Source organism: Botryllus schlosseri, chromosome 9 (genome assembly GCF_051294905.1).
Source record: "Botryllus schlosseri isolate E-star chromosome 9, Bs_hap1, whole genome shotgun sequence".
Classification (NCBI taxonomy): domain Eukaryota; kingdom Metazoa; phylum Chordata; class Ascidiacea; order Stolidobranchia; family Styelidae; genus Botryllus; species Botryllus schlosseri.
In genome coordinates this window covers 16,558,695-16,577,979 of record NC_137244.1, presented here as the reverse complement: position 1 = coordinate 16,577,979, position 19,285 = coordinate 16,558,695, and the positions used below count along the sequence as shown (strand labels likewise).

Here is a 19,285-nt window from a genome sequence, read left to right as displayed (position 1 = left end):
TACATAGGCCAGTTAGGGATACCCGAAGTTCTTTGTTCGCGACCATTTTTACAAAGTTTGAGCGATCCCCCACGGTTTATATTATTCAGAGTGTGGAATCAAAATACTGCACAGGCTTGATGTAATGAGAATCTCGCTTACTTTGAAGATGTCGGCAAAAATAAATTTAAACAAAACAAGATAGGCCTACCTCCCGAAACGTAATTGCATGGCATATAATAATTACTGATGAACGCGTTTGCCTAAGTATCCGTCTGAACGTCCCATAATATGTGCACTGTGCAGTATTAGGTCTACTTCGTGGGAAATTGGTGTATAGGTCTACCATCTGCGACACCCGAAATTCTTAACGTGACCCATAGTTTGGGAATCCCTTCTGGGGTCGGCTATATCTCTCAATAGCGTTATGTACATGTAGGTCTCACCTGGAGTTTAGCAGTCATCTCCGTGAAACTGACGACAAATACTTCCAGAGAATTAATTTAAGATATCTATTGGTCAGTCACGAAGCGTGATTGTGTCAGTACATAAATGCCTGCAACATCTGTTGGCGTAACTGAGATAAAGCTAAAAAGACAGGTGCAAAACAACAAGATCAAACAATCGATAAGGAACAAGAAACCATAATACAGGTGTGTAATTAAGGAAATATGGAAACTCGGGCAGTAGATGATTGCTTACTTCCCTTTGATAGCTTCGTAGTCGACTTAGGCAACAGCAGTGTATCTAAACTTTCGTATAGACCGCAAGAGTAGTTCAGAGGATTGTAAACATCCGTTTTCTCTAATGACTCTACGGCAGACCGCACTTCTTCCATAGTAGACGCGGGACAGTTGCCTTTTGCGGAAAGAGCATCTACACGGATGGGAATATACAATTCTCTTGGAACAACTGCTTTCAAAAGTAATGAAGACGTATTGGAGGCCAATACTATGAAAAGTCCCGTTGGCTGTGATGCATAGCCTGCACCAGTATTTCTTTGTCTGTTCTGGTACTGAGTCACGTTCTGGCATAATATGCACTTTTTCTGCTCTTGTAATGTTCTACACAATGCACAGAAACGATCTTGGTTGTTATCCAATTCCTCCCACTCCATTCTCCAGCATGATGAAGGAACCAGCACAGCCGACGTTCCAAAAACAAGCGAGTCGCAAACTCCATCTTGATTCACTAAAGCTTTTGCGCGCAGACGTAACAAGGGAATGGCTTCTGGTTTGTTGAGAGCCTGGCTCCTGCCAGTCATCCCACTGATTCCAGTGAAAGAAAATTCGTCGATAGCAAAATATGAGTGTCGGAAAGGGAACTCATCTGGGACGATGTATGTTTGTTGCATATCACATTTTAACTGAAGATCATTAACTTCTAATTGTAGATGTTCCCTATCTGAGCCTTCATCCTTCAACCAGCTGCGCATGTGACACTGGATTGAAACAGAGCTGGGTTCTATTTTGAGAATATTCCATATGCAAGATAACTCTGTGTGATCTTCCGAAGTTGGGCTTGACAACGCGTCATCAGGAGTAATATGCGGAAATATTCCATCAGCGATAGAAGCCAGACTTACGTATTCGATGCGCTTGATATTCTCGGAGTTGATGTTACTGGTAATGGTAGACCCAAACGATTCTAAAGTTTGAGGTGTTTTGTAAGTAAACACGGTGATTTCGAACTGCTCGCTGAAACCTGAAAGTTCCTTGAACTTTCGAAAATCGTTGACAGCAAGAACCAGGGTCTGTTCCAGCGAACAAGTTGTTTGACCAACGCGATCGATTTCAGGTGTGCTCGAGATTCGATCCAGGCATGATATAATTCTACCGTATAGAGGCTTTCCAACTTTTTGCATGGGAAGGAGTACATCAGCCTTATTCCATGATAGCAAAACAGATACAGCTGGGAGTCTCTTCGGACCGCGAAGGCTACATACAACAGAAAAGAAGTCTTTGATGGATCCAGTCAGGTTTCCGATGCTATCCTCAGAAGTTGATTTTACGCAATCAATAACGAGAGCGCGGGCAGATTGCCGGCTATACGCTTCCCTCGCATATGCCTTTCCACCAAGTTGTGACTGAAATCCTGATGTCATCTCTCTCTACCCAGTTTGCTTAGGGGTTATCTATCAATCTATCATGTCATCCGCTAGGCCTGTCTGTATTGCCGAACCAGCACAACTAAATAGCAGATCCGCATTCCGCAGTGAGGATGGAATCTAGAAATCTGAAAATATGACGTCATAATTTAGCTAAGTGATTTACATCAAAAGCAAAATACGGATAACGGATTTCGATCCCTATTCGACATGATGAACTGCTGTGATTTTTTGTGATCATCAATTATGAGTGTAATTTATAACAGCATAAATCTTTCCTACAATTTATGAGTTTTGTGCTGTCTTGAATATTCCTACGCCAGGTGTCACTGTTTAGGCACCGGCATTTTCTTGCGACTTTTCCCAGCTGTTGGCCTTGGCAAGCGGTCAAGCGTCGAAACTTCTCGGAAAAAATATGCGATGTTATGTTTTTGATTAGACAGGAACGGCGATCTGTTCTATGACCGCGACCTTTTTGCTCGCAATATGAATATACAGGTAGTTAATTCCTCTCAAGTAGCGCTCTGAGAAGTGAGAACTACAGGCGAGTGGTTTCAGTCATCTTTGCAAACCAAGCGTAACTGCACAAAGTACAACCAAACTGCAGGCTTCATGACTATACAGTATTTTCGGTATAGCCTTGCACATATGTTACCATTCCAATGTCATGGATGTATGGAAAAAAACTAATGTGACTGAATAACTCTTAACGCAAATTAAAAAATCCTATTTTGAATGTGCATCAACGAATCGTATAGGACAAGAGTGCCTAATTTTTGTTTGTTGGGTCATGTTAAACCTGCGAAAACATTATAAATTAATCGTTAATTAGGAATAAAAGTTGAGTTTATCGCTAAAATTTCATTTATCAATACACCACTATATTGCAATACAATGAGAAGATAAGAAATTGTCGAAACGACTTGGAGATGAATTGGATTGTTGGAGTAGTCTCTGAAATCAGAGACCTACATAAAACCATTATTATTTTTCCAGGATTAGTATCAGTATCCCTAGCAGCAGTGGCCAAGATGGATACGTCCGCCAAAGCTAGTTTACTGCCAATCGCTCCATCATCTCTTTGCTTTGATAAGAAGGAGTTCATGAAGCAAGATTTTAGCGTTGACAAATTTGTAGCGGATTGCCGCCGACGTGTTCAGCTCGAAGCCATTCGACAAGATTTAGAGGTCTACTTCAAGCTACTCAAAAATGCCATGATCGAGCTAATAAATAAAGATTATGCCGATTTTGTGAACCTGTCTGCAAACCTTGTTGGTATGGACAAGGCGATAGCCCAGCTGAGAAAACCGTTGCTCACAATGAAGGAAAACATGTCTAGCGTATCGCAAGTCATGGAAGAGAAAATAACTTCGGTTGAACGTCTCTTGCAAGATCAGAGAGAATGTAAATTGCAAAGAGACAAATTATCTCACATGATAAAATTGCTCAAGTCCGTCGAAAAGATTGAACAGATCCAATCGTCGGAAGATACGAATTCCGGCCTGGTGCTTGAGAGAATCGCGGGAGAATTCAATGAATTACAACACCACGCTGGATCCTGCTCAGGCCTGCCTGTGCTCAATCAAGTCCGTCCGAGGATACAGGAAATTACGGCTACGCTGCAACAAAGATTAGAACAACTTCTTGTTCAAGGCGTGCAGACTTCCGACGTTGCGTTATTGCATCGATGCTTGAACTCGTATGCGCTGATTGGAAAAACTAAAAATGCAGAAAAGCTGGTTCAAATTAATCTCGTGCGTCCTTACCTTCAACAGATTTTACAAGAGCAGCAAGGTGATCTGTCTGTGGATGGGATTGAATCATTTTTTGACAAAATTATTGATTTCATCCCAAATTACTGTAGACTTCTATGTGACATTACAACAGGACGTATGGCTAAAGTGGATGAAAGATATAGAGGGATAGTTGGGTACGATTTCATCGTAAATTCTGTGTGGCCTGAAGTTGTGCTAATTATTGAGAAGGGTATGGATGGTATCTTCTCGCCTGGATATCCAGATGTCTTCCATTCTCGTTACACACTATCGATGCGGTTCATCGCCAATATGGAGACTCAATGTGGCTCTCAAGCCAGCGTGCAAAGATTCCGTCAAAGTGAGAACTTTGCACGTTTTCATTCTCATTGGAGTTTACCTGTGTACTTTCAAATGAGGTTTCAAGAAATCGGTGGCAAATTAGAGCAAGCTTTGATGGAGGAGCCGGTAAAGTCATACGAGGGACCTTTCAAGTTAACTTGTTCCGCGACCCTTATGTCTTGTATTGCGATGTGCTGGCAAGAAAACGTATTTCTTCCTCCGTTGGTGCATAGGTTTTGGAAGGTCACGTTGCAGTGCTTGTCGCGATATTGTTCTTGGATACAAGATCTCGTCGACTCCAGTACAGATACGGAGAAGAAGTCTGGTTCCGAACAGACGTCATTGCCTATTTCAACCCTTGTCGGACTATCGTGTGATTTGTCCTCTCTGGTCTCGGAATTAAATTCTGTTTTCGAAAATAAAATTCAGGGGATTATTTCAAAAACAGGATTTAAGGAAACTTCGCAGTTGAAGACGTCCCTTAACGTCGGTTTGGGCAAGCTTGAGGATATGAGAGTGAAAATTTTGGACAGCGTCACGAATCATTTGATTAATCAAAGCTCGGTACATTTAAAATACGCTCAAGACGTGCCGCGGCTGTTCCGTCGCACTAATCGAGAGGCCCCGGTGAAATCCTCAACCTACGTGTCCAACATTTTAAAGCCTTTAGTGAATTTCTATGAAAAATACAAATTGTCGATGACTACCGACGCAATGACATCCATCCTGACGGCGTGCGCTTCCAATTTATCGGAGAAATACCTCGGCGTCGTGTCAGACGTCTTGGCAGCCGTGAAAAAGATGGAGGAGAGCTTGATGAGACTGCAAAAAATGCGGGTCGGCAAGAGCAGCGGGAATCTAAGCTCGATGGACAACAAAAAGTTATCGGATGACGACAAAATCAGGCTCCAGCTCTATTTAGACGTGGCCGCATTCCACGGTCAAATAACAAAGCTTAACATAGATATGGCTCAAGTCGCGAAAGTAGCCGAGCTGCTGGCTTTGGTGGAAGACGCTAAACCAGAGAGAATGGATTGACATGCTGCAGCTGTGGGATTTCGGTCGGACCTTTGTGTAGTGAGATTCAGCAGATACCTTACATATCACAAATATGTTGTTAGTTATCGAATCTCGCACTGATGGACCACTTCCTCGCAAAATTGGTTTGATATTCAGGCGAATCCTTGTTACCCATCACGTCAGAGGAGTGAAATGGCGATGTTGATACTGGGACAGATGTAACATCTCTGCCACCAAATGCAATGAATGTCAGTCATAAAATAGTTGATGGACAGTAGGCATGATATGGCACCCGCTCACCAACTGTCTAACAGCATTGTTAGATTGATACATTACTATTGTGTTGACATCATGACGTATAATGTTGGAGTGTTGCTGTGTGACCTCATGTAATTTGACATTGAAAGTCGTAAGCAATCGACCTGTCATTTAATAAGAGCTATTTGCGTTCAGTCAGTAGTTAGGTCTACTACTGTGTATATAGTGATGGTGTGATAAAAAAATCTCTATAATTGTAGTGCGTTGAATTATATTTTTTATGTAAGAATGAAAGCTGAAGTGGCTAAAAGTCATGGGTATTTTGGAATGCACAAAATCCAGCGTGATCAATGTCGCTATTGTAGTCAACTGTATGCGTAAGGATGTAAGACATAATAAAATTGTAGTGCAATATATCTGTGGTGCCTTTGTTTCATGTAACTCTATGCTGGATTTACTTCAGGTGTTCAAAATAATGTTAAGTTTGGGTGCATAATTGGGGTATTCCCACTCTCTGCAATGAACTTGTGACACAGATGTGCTTCTGCATGCGTTTCATATGCTATGAGGAAGATCTTTCTCTGTCAGCGTTGGTGGACCAATCAGAACCAATGCATGTCTTATTTCTCAGCGAGAGGCAAGTGTGTTCATTGTATGTGAACATGAGTGGATTAACTTCCAAACTTGTGGTAGCTCTGCTCAAAAGTGGCTTAGAGCTTAGTAGTAATTCTACTTAATTTTTCAAGCAAGTTAGATCATAGGCTGTCTATAACGAAAATTATGCTGTGACTAGCTGGATAAGGGGTACAGTGTACAGACAATAGCATGAAGCTCCGAAGCGTTATTTGATATTTCAATGTAACTGGTACTGGTAGACGTCATCTTGTGTTATTGTAAACTTCATGTGGAAGTGATCCGTCTTGTATGAAGAAACATTAGAATTAGACCGCTATGTCCTGACTTTGATTGCTTACTTATTCAGCGATCATAAATCTCCGGTGGTCTTGGATAAGATCAGAAGAATTGATGTGGGTGTCGCTCAAGTAAAATGACAGTGTAGCTTGTGTCTCGCGATTGCGAAGCATCATTTTAAAAATCCCGGTATTTTAGCACCATAAGTAGACCTATTATCGTTTTTCATGATGATGTATCCTGATATTTTTAAAGGTGTTACGGGGCTGGTAGCAGATAGAAAATTTTACAAAGTAGTACAATGCTACTGGAGTACTTTAAAACTTCCGTGTTGTACTTATGCTTGAACTGGTTTTGGTATGCCTTGGAAATTGTGATGTATGTTTGAATAACCGTAGTGTCTACTTCAATGATTGTGCCAAGATCTTATTTTGTGTTATTTTGATACAGGTTTGTCGCTGCAAAGCGCAAAGTGCTCGAACAATTTGTACGATGGTAACACAGACATAGTGAGTATCAAATGCTTACCGTTGTTACATTTCGCCAACTTCTGTCGACGCAGGTCCACAATTGTGTTCTCTGTAGGAGAAAAAGCAGCAGTTCCACCAGAGATTAGCCCAAAACCAAAAGACGAAGGAATTATTACAGATCTTGCGCGACTCAAAGTCTCCGGAAGAATCTCATGTCATTATTAGTAAATTGAAAGATCACATCATGCATTACCCACAGACCAGGATCACAGCTTATAAAGTAGGTATTGCGATCTTGTTTGTTTCTAGAATGTGAATGCCTTGTTTATATTGTTATTTTCAAGTTTCGACGGCACGTCAATAAATTAATGATCAATTGTTAAATTTAATGTACACCTCCCATTTCGTTTCAGAACGGAGCCATACAAATAATGAGGCAGTATCAGAAGAGACAAAATGGTGAAGATACTGATAAGAACATCAGGCTCACTCTTGCCCTGCTAGGCTCGGTTGAAAAACCTGAAAGAAGCGGGATACGTATTTTAGCTGTGGATGGTGGAGGTAGCAGGTCGGATATAATCGGTCTCTTTGATGGATGATGGTGATTGACCTATTGAAATTGAGCGATGACAATATACTGTAAGGTCATTTGTAGGCTAGTGTGTTATGGGTCAGATTCTGTCATGCTTACTATCAGCAGTGTTCGATTTATTACCTCTAAATGGTGATGCTTTACGGCCATAAACAATTTGAGTCTGATAACCTGAATGGTGTGACGTCTCGTTATTTAATAGGCCTTTTTCCAATTTTTTTCTTGTCAATCATGCATTGACATTCAGAGGTGGTCAGGTAAGAAGTACTCCTACCACTTACTTTTTCAAGTAACCAAATAGGTGTTACCTACTCAGTTCTCATTACTTGAGTGTTTCTTTTTATACTAGTTCCACTTCTTTTTGAGGCTGCTCACTTGAGTACTTTTTGGATCTTCTACTCGAAGTGTTTTAAATGTCTTTGAAGTGCTGCTACTTATTGTAATTGAGTATAAATCGAGGCATTACTTCCACGCCTACTTGAATAGGAACGCGCGCTACTTCACTTTGACCACTTCCGTTGATATAAACCTAACCAATCCATCGCTCATTATTGTTTAATTTTTATGGGCATCATTGAATATCTGCTGTATCCATATCTCTAAGCCAGTGGTTCCCAACATTTTTGTCTCCATTCCCACCTCAGATTTATTCCGTGTCTTCATTCCCCACTACCCAAAACTCCTTGTGATAAATTCTGAAAGCTTCAAGAAAACTGGTGATTTTGAAAAATTTTGAAAAACTGATGGTATTGTGGCTTACGATTTTTACAAAACTCTGACGTTCGCTGCATCGGAGTGGCATTTCTCGTGGCATTTAAATTCTTTTCAGAGAAAAAGAGGACAATTTCCCAAAAAAGAGGACAGTTAGGCGTCCTCCGAGGACACTTTCAATTTCTTATTTTCGATACATACATTGCAGAGCGGTAATCGCGCATGTGCCTACCTAAATATGTAACCTATCCTGTATATAATGTTTAACAAATGCGTCTATTCCCCACCAGAAACCATTGAATTCCCCACCGGTTGGGAACCACTGCTCTAGGCCTATGGGTGCTCGCTGAAATTAATCCGAAGCACATAACGCTTAGCTTTTGTTACGCATTAGTTATGCGACATTTTATCACAATACAGTAAAATTGGACGCAAACTGAGAACTCATGAGCTTTCAGCTAGAAATTAAGAGTAATTATGAGAAATCGATCTTAGAAGTTCACCCAGGATGGTGCCAAAAATTGTGTGCAATACGAATTATCAACTTTCAGGGGCGTCGTCTCGATACAAGTTTTACGCAAACTCGTGGAAATCAGCGGCAAACCTGTTCACGAACTGTTCGATTACATCTGCGGAGTGAGCACGGGGGCCATTATAGGTTTCATGTTTGGTGTTATGAAGCTGAGCATCGACGAAGCAGAGGCGATATACAGGTATGGTAAGTGCAGTTGGCCGTGCAATATGCCATGGTGATCCAAATAATGAAATGAACCGGTTCGCTGATTTTCTTGAACAGGAATTTCAGCGTGAAGATCTTCAGTCAAAACAGGTGGATCGGCACGGGGAAGCTGGTTATGTCTCACGCGTTTTATGACACAGAGGTTTATCAAAATATCCTGAAAGACATATTTGGTATGAAATGTGGTACCGGTGGCCGGTGGTCAATTTCTCACTGTAGTCCTGTGTTCTTTAATGAACTTTGGTGTCGATTATTATGCTATTCCTGGATGTCGGCTACTCTTCAATTCAGCACTGCAGAATATATTTGACAAACCCCTTTTTCGTTCATCCCTAGCCTTTAAGGCTGTTTTGAATCTTGGCATAATTGTAATTAATCATTGTGATGCCGGGTCACAGTAACAGAGTACTTATATTTTCATATAGGCTTCTCATACTTACACTGCTTACCCTAGTGGTCATGTTTTAGACTACGGTACTACTTGATTCATGTGAAATAGCCCCTGCACCTACCGGTATTGGCAGTGTCATTAGTAGCGAAGATGCAGGGTTGTAAACAAGTTGCAAGGTTCCGAGTCACAAGTCTATCTCACTTTTATAGTTTTGACTCGAGTCAAGTCTAGTCATTTTCAATTCCTCACCGAGTCAAGTCAAGACATCTAGTCGCGGGTCGAGTCTGAGTCAATGTTCTGACGTGAGTCCAAGTCCATTTCATTATGCTCAGTTTTCAGTTAAATTTGGTTACACCCACTTTTTCAACTTTGTTCGAGTGATGTAGAATGGCTCGCATTCATAGTATCGTAATTTTCCACAGTCCTAACAGTTTTGGGCACTATTTGCCAAGTATCAGGACTGATAGACGAAATACCAATAATGTGGTAACCTTACTATTCTTCGAAGTTACAATGAAATGTCTGTCTTGGTCGTCCTAGTCTCGAGTCATGCACAACGACTCGAGGACAAGTCGAGTCAATACAGAAATTGACTCTAGTTGACTCATTTTACGCATTTGAAAATATGACATTGTGAGCCAGTCCTTACATCTTCCTCCACTTGAGGTAGTTTTCACATGCATTGCAAGTTGTTACTTGTAATTGAGATGGAAATCTCCGTCATACTACAACATGAGCAGCGACGCTGATAACTTTGAAAACCCTTGACGCACAGGTGAAGATGCGCTTTTGATTGAGACAGCCGCTGACGTGACCGTACCGAAATGCTCGGCGATATCGGTGCTCGTGAACCGGGACGTGCTGAAACCTTTCGTGTGGCGTAACTACAGCATCGTGCCGGGCTCGAGGGATACTCAATGGCCTGGTACTTGCAGATCTGCCTTGTGGCAGGCTGTGAGAGCGTCTTCTGCGGCTCCCGGGTATTTCGAAGAGTTCAAACATCAAGGGAATGTGCACCAGGTCGTCACTGTTCAACCGTTGTTACTTTTTACCGTTTGTGTCAAGTCGTTGATGTGTATTTACAGGATGGCGGCATTCTGTCTAATAACCCGAGCGGTGTCGGGCTGTTTGAATGCAAAACGTTATGGCCGGACACGCCACTTCAATGTGTGGTATCGCTGGGCACTGGAAGGTATGAGCCGTTTATCGGGCCCAACTCTCCGGATTTTTTAAGTCTGAAAAACAAGATTTTGAAGATAGTCGACAGTGCTACCGGGACCTCAGGTATTTTTACATTGTAGCTGTCAAGGTGATACTGTGCTGGTGTTTGGGCGTTCATTAGTATGCTCCTCACCAGATATATTTTATGCGTCTGTAATGGTGTTCAACAAGTCACACGTCTCTCATTAATAGTCCTAGCTAGGGTTGGATTATCCGGATAGCCGGTTATCCGCGGGTTTTTTTATTATCCGATATCCGGATATAAATCTGCCGGTTAACCGGATAAAATAGTATCTAATGTGTTTTAAACTTTTAGAAAGCTTCAATAAGTCGTATTATCAGTGTTTCCCGCGGCCAATTAGCGAGAAGCGTGTCGCCAATTAGCGGGCTACGTCAATGCACTGTGAAACGCGACGGAATCTCCCGCTGAGAAGATCGCCACATTAGGTCATTGATTGCCGCGAACTCGGCTATCGTTGCTGGCCTGGTTTTTCGAGTCTTCAACAAGCCTATAGTTCCGCTGGCAGAATCACATCTGCAATAGGCTCTGTGGACATTATACCATCACTGGCCTACATAATCGCATCTGCATTGCCTTGGTGCTCACGGTATTATCGCTGGCCTGCACAATCGCATCTGTAATAGGCATGGTACGAACGATATCATCGCTGGCGTAACCATAGTCTCGAGCCTGGCATGCGCTGGCTCCTATCTCTTGGTGGCTTGGAGACAATATGCCGCTGAGATTATTATGATCAGCGATTGTGATTAATGAGTGACATTGCGAAACTGAATGCCATCGAATGTTCGCATTCTGGAAACATGTTCGTGCGTGCAAGCGTAATTGATTCCCGCTGATACTAAATTCGAAAAAAAATTGGAACCACCTCGTTTTATTTAAAACACCCCCCTTATTTTTCGGCTGGCTATGGGCCTGATCATGTGAATTTCTCATGAAGGAATTAGAGCGAGCTATCATGTCGGCCTCGATTCCGGTATCAGCTACTCGTCCTTCCAGTACTGGACACCCAAACAGAAGAACGGGCAAAATGGAAGCGCTGCTTACTATATTCAGCTTTGCTTACTAAAATTCAGCCCAATTTGTGGAAGCAGAAAGAGCATTTAATGCGTGTGGATTCTTTGTTACAAAACTCCGGTCCCGGCTACAGGATGCCACTATTGATAGGTGTGCTTTATAAGGAGGGAGCTGCAATTACACTGTGTAATGATTTTGCGATCCATTTTTCATGCAGACCTCTTGAAATCGATTGTCTCACTTAGGATTCACTATCCGGTTAACCGGTTAGCTAAATTCCAAATATACCAGTGGTTCCCAAACGGTGGGGAATTCAATGGTTTCTGGTGGGGAATAGACGCATTTGTTCAAAATTATATACAGGACAGTCGTCATATTCGCGGAGACACATGCGCAATTACCGCTACCAGTTAACTGCTATGGAATGTATGTATCGAAAATTATATTGCGTGTTGTTCACAAAACCTCATTTTTGACTATGGATGGCCAATCATGGCGTCACAAACGCATCCAGCACGACTGATTTGACGTGAAATAACGCTTTCGCGAAATTATGAGCGTAACTGGTATCGGTTCATAATTCGTTTTATGTTGCAGTTAAAGGCAATTTTCTTGCGTACTGGTGTGGTTGTGTGTTGTGTATTCAAACCAGCGAATAGCTGCTCTGTGACGACGAAAGTGCTGGGTAGTGGGGAACAAGACCGTAACAGCCGCACCCCAACCCCCAATATGGGAGGGGGCAAGCTCGAAGGGGTCCAAATTTATTTCGTGAATTAACATGAATGAAAGTATTTTTTTTAATTTATGCCACTTTTTCGAAAAATTTTCACGCTGGGTGCGCGATTTAATATTGCCAAATATCTGATTATCGGGTACCCTTCCCCCACGAAACTAGGTAGAATTTATAGAAATGGAGACTTCGGCGTCGGCCATTACTGCGCCACGACGCACCAAGGCATATGAAGTTATGGGCCATGTAACATGCATCTCCGAGAAGTGTGCCTGAACGATCAGCAGCGAGAAGACCTTGGCCGAGAAGGAATGCCCTTGTGGTGACCCAAAACGTCGATATATATACAATATATATGTTTAATTGGCTGGCTTTAAATGGCTGGCGCCGAATGTGCCTGTCCTGGCGATCTGAACCCCACGGGATAAATGCCATCCCGCAAGGAAAAATAATTTGCAAGTAAAGCAATACCAATTTGAAATCGTGTGTGCCTTTTAGTTTTGGCGATTCCATATCTTTTGACATAACAGATATAGGAGGTCACGAAGTAGCATAATGTAACGAAGTCAATATACCAACGGGTCCGCCCGAAGATGTTCAATTCTTTTTTAGGGGTCCTACCTTTTCCAACACACCTCCCTCAGCTCTACCGGTAAATCCGATAACGTGAGCTGAGGGGGGATGAAAAATTGATAGCTAAATATATGAAATTCCCGGTCATATTTTCCGATTCAAACACGAATTAGATAAATTTTTCGCGCTTCGCGCGTTTTGTCGTAGTAAGGCGACGCACTAAACAGTAGACCCAATGCAGCTGATAAGATGCAAGGAAAAGCGTACAGGCTCAGCGGGGCTGAGGGGGTTCTTGGGGTCCAAAACCAACGTTTTTTTGGCGGGGCTGACAAAGAGCTGTTACGGTCCTTGTGGGGAATGAAGGCTCGAAATAAATCTGAAGTGGGGAATGAAGACAAAAAGGTTGAGAACCACTGAAATATACGGATATATCCGTTATCCGGATAGTGAAAATTATTGATATCCGAACTAACCCTAGTCCTAGCCACCATCGGGACATGTTTTATCAATGTATCAATTGTCAATATTTATAACCCTGGTAAGGCTTATCACGCTGTCGGTAGTTATTTTGCATGTTTTCTGTATGTACCCTAGTCCTAGCCACCATCGGGACTAGGGCTGGGCAAAATCGAGTACCTGAGTGATTCGATTCTGAATCACGTAATATGCTTCGAGTCGAGTCGAGTAATCGAGTACCACCCATTATTACGTCATAACAGAATGTAATACGCCAAAGTTCAAATACTTACAGTTTATGCCACTAGAAAGAATATACTGCCTGTTAACCGTCACATAGATGATACTTTGATATTTTTTCGACCATACCGATTTCATTCCACTTTGTGACAATGTTGTGGAATAATCATGACTTCGGAATTGTGCTACGTCCTGTAATCTTCGTAGCTTGTACTATATCTTTGGTATGCTATGACACCGCCTATCAAGGTTTCGAGGCTTCAACAGTGAAAATTAGTATCGAAACGACGATTCTCATTGATAAATTAACTTTCAGTGGCAAGAAGTGTACAATTTCAGTACTCGAAAAAATCGTATTTGACTACTCGACTCGAATCATTAAAATTAATACTCGATTCAGATTCGAGTACTCGAATCAATGTGCCCTAATCGGGACATGTTTTATCAATGTATCAATTGTCAATATTTATAACCCTGGTAAGGCTTATCACGCTGTTGGTAGTTATTTTGCATGTTTTCTGTATTTACAGAAGTTCACAGAATACTATACAACCTCCTGCCAGAGAGAACTTATTTTCGTTTCAATCCTTATTTAAGAGGTAAGTCTTGTGATAGTCATGGTAGCGATAAAATAGCCGCCTACGCGATTGGCTGCAGCCAGACCCACACTTCCATCGAAAAAAACGTTGGTTGCGTCAGTAAGGCGCAGTCGGGGAGATATATCCGATAGCCGAATTGATACGTGATCCTAAATAACTTCGACACCCACTCTTTTTTCAGAACAACTTTACCTCGACGAGTACGATCCCCAGAAACTGGACCAGCTGGTTGAAGACACGGATCGTTACATTCGCAGAAATACGTATAAGTTTGAAAAATGCGTTGAGCTCCTTTTGAAGAAATAGCGCTTTGTCTAACTATTTTATTCCGTTTGAGACTTTTTATAATCAATGGCCTGAGACTTTTTATAATCAATGGCATAGCACTGTTATTGCTCTTAATGAGATGCGCACAATATAATATTTTGCAAGGGGATTATTTTGTTACTGGGGATGAGACTGTTAGCACATGAGCCTGTGCCGGGGAATGTTCTTGTAGAAAACGTGGTTTTAGGAATTCCTGGTTAAGTGCAGTATGAAGGTAGTTTTTGTTTCAACATCCTGTGGCATTCAAGATATCCGGAGTTATCCTTTCATCATCATCATCATTGGTTTATTAGCAATTTTATCAGTTCAATACACCACAAAAAATGCGATACAACGAAAAGACAGGAAGATGTCGAAGCGACTAGGAGTAGTCTATGGAATCAGACACCACCTTGGCCTAGGCCAGGGGCGGGCAACATACGGCCCGCGAAGAGATTTTGTGCGGCCCGCGGGCTGTTTTCCGTCTTACATGATAAAGTGTCCGCGGCCCTTGTCCGCCGAGATTCCTTACTACTATACTTACTAGGTTCAATTTTAGGGACTGTATGTTATTATATACGTGTATGCGCAGCGTGCGGCATAGTGGAGCTTACGCGTAAGTTCGTCGAAGAGAGAAGACTTACATTATCGGCCTTTACGATGTACTCAACCCGAATGTCGCGGCCTTTACGATGTACTCATCCCGAATGTATTTTGTGGTGATCATGGTGTTTGTCGACTGCAATATGGTCATTTACACCGGGCTGATATTTCTTATTTTTGATTCCGTAACTGCCGACATGTAGCACGGCACACTTCTAGGCTTTTGTAAGACACCGCTTATGCCAGTGGTTTCCAACTAAAAATGGGTCGCGGCCCACTATTCAAATTTCGTAGAGGACGCAGGCCGCATGAATTCAATATCGAGATTAATTAGGCCACACATTTGAACGCGACGCTATCTCGTCACCTACTCAACCCTAATGAATTGATATCTTTGTAAATCTGGGGTACTGGACTTATCGAACATCTTGAAATCTTAATTAGGGATTGCACCGGGCGTTGATTGATCAGAGAGAACCAGACATGGTGGGGCCTGTATGACAACGCTATTCTCAAATCCACATTGTCCTCGTCATTATCGGCGAGAAATTGCTGTGATGTTACATTGCTGTCGTTAAAATACATTCATTAAATACGATTTATTCCTTGTATATGTGGATAAATGGGCAAATATTGTATCGATTCAGCAATCCGGCCCGCCAAGTACTCAGTTTTCCTGTATCCGGCCCGCGAACTGCAGAAGTTGCCCGCCCCTGGCCTAGGCGATGTAAAGTGGAGGCATGCATACTGAATGAAAGTAAAGAAGATAGTACGGAAAAAAACTACAAGAAATCGGGCGGCATGTCATGGGAAGCGAGGTCGATAGGTCAGTCATGGTCCGCTAATCTTGAGGATGGACTGTTATTATTTAGTAGTAATTGCTTGTATTTCGACTTGAATGTGGGCATGCTCGTCGACTGCCGGATAGCCGGCGGGATACTGTTCCACACATCAGGTCCGACATATTTGATGGAGCGATGATCTTTTCGGTCGATCATATGATATTTGGACAACGTGGACGCGCGTGTGTTGTACTGGGTTGCATTTAAAACAAACGGTTGCTTAAAACACTTAGTTTAAAACATGTTTTAAACATTGTTTTAAACAATTGCCAATTAGAAAAAAACAAAATTGTGTTTTTTTTTCAAAAGTTTTATAATTATATCGTAACCTGTCATGATATTTTCAAAAATCATATAGCATGAACCCTCGGACGATTTGCACACAAAATCGTCGACGCATACAATATGGTAGGAATGCCAATTACAGCCAATTACATTGAGCCACACCAATTCGTGTCGTGGATTTTGGATCCAAGAGCGCAGGAATGCGGCTTAAATCGGTCAGGGAGTCGAAAGATAAGAGACCTTGCGCTTCAACTATTCTATGATTTGTATCCTTTGCGATCGACTTCTCACGAATTTGTCAAGCAATGGATGGCCTATGATATGAAAACAGGTGTCTTTCATGGAGATAGCTCAGTTTGGGCACCCTGCATTACAGCAAATCCCATGATCTTTTGGAGTGACGTACATGAGGATGCACCGGGCATTTATATGTTAGCCAAGACCTTACTACCATGCTCACCGCACGTGGCCTCGTGTGAACGACTATGGTCAGCAGCAGCTGCCACCGTTACCATGTCAAGACATATGCTAAGTTGCGGAAGACTAGAAATGATTCTGAAGAATAAAAGTCACCATTCGCTTGGAGAGTCTGACTGTCAGAAATCGAAAGACTTATTAAGGAAGTTTAATAGAATACTTGCGGAGGAAGAAGAATCTGAGAAGGTTATCGATGAAATCAGCGAAGCCGAGGAAGTAAGCAGCGGAACTGACGATGATGATACACACCCTACGACTCTTTTGAGTCGTGTAAATGGTATATTCAGTCGACTTGAAGGGCGGGACGATTTCATAACTCCGTCCATGATGCAGGATGACTTATTTATGGACAATATTGACGATGATGTCGTAAAAGTAAAGCAGTTGTGGCTCTATGCTACTCAGTGTGCCGTGGAAGTCACTCAGTAATTTTTTTTCAATAAAATATTCGTTTAATACAAGAATTTTCTTCGAGCATTCCATGCCGTGCAGTCGCAGTAATCACTGTATCGTCATTTTAGAAGGCATTCGTCATCATTAGGATATCATGGGTAGAAAAAAAAACAAATAAAACAATAAAAAACATGTTTTAAACAAGGGCCATGTTTTAAACATGTGTGTTTTAAATTGATTTTTGTTTTAAACACAACCCTAGTTGTACTTGTGCGCTTTTGATTCCGAGGTAAAGAAGACATTGAAATATTCGGGGCAACGACCTACCCCTAACCAGAGGTGGTCAGTAACAGAGTATACTTCTACTTTTTTGGAGTACTCCGCTACTTGCGTACTTACTCAAGTAGATCTAATTTCCCGCTACATCTACCTTGCAATTTTTTGTGATCTACTTAGTTACTTTTCGCTATTTTTAGTTTGTCAAGTTGCTAAATCCTCCAATCAGGAAGATAGCCTGATGAATTTCAGGGCTGTTTTCACGAGTATCAACATGTAATTTTCATAAAAGTTGAGTAAAGCCCAGAATTTTCGTCGCGCTTTGCGCACAGTGGATATGGAGTGACCAATATGATTTCACGGTAGTATCTGTGAATGTAATTCAGGTAGCGGTTTGCGTGGCTCCGCTCACACCGCATTGTCGCCCATATGAAATGTTCCTTCACAGTATATATGTCCCATCAAACGTTTGAAACTGACGTTTCGCAATCTAGCATTTACTTATACTGTAATCTGGTGTGAACCTTGTTTGCATGTGAACATTGGTAATTAAAAGGTGCGCGTTCGCAAAGAACCTTAGGTTCTATAACCCTGCGAACGTTCCGGCGAAATAGTATGTCAGAAATGTCTATGATCAAAATTCCTTACATTTCAACTTGTCATTTTACCTGGTGCATCAAGTTGGCAGCAAAAAGGACATTCCAGAGGATACCAATGTGAAACAAATATTTCCATACTGATTTTGCTTGGAATATCACGCTATTCCGGTTATAAATAATGAATTGAATAGGCTTCCACCACTACTATGCGTTGCTGGGTTTCGAAGATTTTTCTAGTAGCCTAGCCCAACAATATTAAGTGCGGACCCTGGCGTGGCGGAAACTATCTCCAGATCTATTAGAATTTTACCAGTTTATCATGACAGGACATTTTGCTTCAGTCACTGATACCAAGCGTAGGCCTACTCGGAATTGACTATATGCCCTCTAAGCGAAAAGAATGTGTATTAGAGCTCTTCAAAAATGACTTTTTTTCTCAAATCGTACTGGCTACTTGATAAAATTGTTAGGTTAACCTAATTTAAGCCTACACACAAAATTTGGTACAATTCCAGCCAGTAACCGCTTTGCAACAGTAGAAGAAAGTTTCTATTTATTATATAAAAATAAATAATAAAAATTTTGAAAATTTTCTGTTCACCTCATGAAAGTGTTAGGCTGTCTATAGAAACGATGCTGACCAAATTTGGTTCAATTCCAACCAGTGGAAGCGGAGTTATTGCCGTCGAAAAATTTGGATTTGAATAAAATAGTATTTACGGTGACCGATTCTTTGTTTATTTATTATAGTTGTGCTCACCGTAAATACTATTTTTTTCAAATCCAAATTTTTCGACGGCAATAACTCCGCTTCCGCTGGTTGGAATTGAACCAAATTTGGTGAGCATCGTTTCTATAGACAGCCTAACACTTTCATGGGGTGAACAGAAAATTTTCAAATTTTTGTATTATTTATTTTTATATAATAAATAGAAACTTTCTTCTCCTGTAGCATAGCGGTTACTGGCTGGAATTGAACCAAATTTTGTGTGTAGGCCTAAATTAGGTAACCTAACAATTTTATCAATTAGCCAGTACGATTTGAGAAAAAAAGTCATTTTTGAAGAGCCCTAATGTGTATTCACAGTTCACACCCAAAGAGCCGAAAACGGTAAACGGCGGTACACGAAAACTGAAACTAACTCAGAAATACATCGCGGTCATAAATTCTACGTGCCTACGTGCATACCTTTCTAGGTTCCTATTTGCATGCATAATTTGGATTAAAATGTTGTACTCGATTTATTTCACGGTAAATATGAGAGGTCCTGGTTTCGTGCGCTATGGGTGTTCTGTATATTCACTTCACACCCGTCTAATCGGGGTGGTACACGGGTGGAAATACATACTCTTTTCGGTAAGGATGTACGACTT

General features: G+C 41.6%; 3 protein-coding genes across 3 annotated transcripts; 2 read left to right on the top strand and 1 right to left on the bottom strand.

Annotated features, from left to right (window-relative positions):
• Positions 1-479: 479 nt before the first annotated feature.
• Positions 480-2,186, bottom strand: LOC145446182 (meiosis 1 arrest protein-like). The gene has a single exon (XM_080324422.1). It carries the CDS (start codon positions 2,081-2,083, stop codon positions 641-643), a length of 1,443 nt encoding a protein of 480 aa, XP_080180548.1. The 5' UTR covers positions 2,084-2,186; the 3' UTR covers positions 480-640.
• Positions 2,187-3,055: 869 nt separating this feature from the next.
• On the top strand, positions 3,056-5,465 carry LOC145446440 (conserved oligomeric Golgi complex subunit 2-like). The gene has a single exon (XM_080324733.1). The coding sequence runs from the start codon at positions 3,118-3,120 to the stop codon at positions 5,218-5,220; it is 2,103 nt and encodes a 700-aa protein (XP_080180859.1). The 5' UTR covers positions 3,056-3,117; the 3' UTR covers positions 5,221-5,465.
• A 434-nt stretch (positions 5,466-5,899) lies between these two features.
• Positions 5,900-14,566, top strand: LOC145446441 (calcium-independent phospholipase A2-gamma-like). Its single transcript, XM_080324734.1, has 10 exons — positions 5,900-6,097; positions 6,823-6,881; positions 6,958-7,122; positions 7,256-7,410; positions 8,697-8,858; positions 8,942-9,057; positions 10,051-10,295; positions 10,361-10,559; positions 14,062-14,130; positions 14,312-14,566. Exons 1-10 carry the CDS (start codon positions 6,025-6,027, stop codon positions 14,434-14,436), a joined length of 1,368 nt encoding a protein of 455 aa, XP_080180860.1. The 5' UTR covers positions 5,900-6,024; the 3' UTR covers positions 14,437-14,566.
• Positions 14,567-19,285: the final 4,719 nt, after the last annotated feature.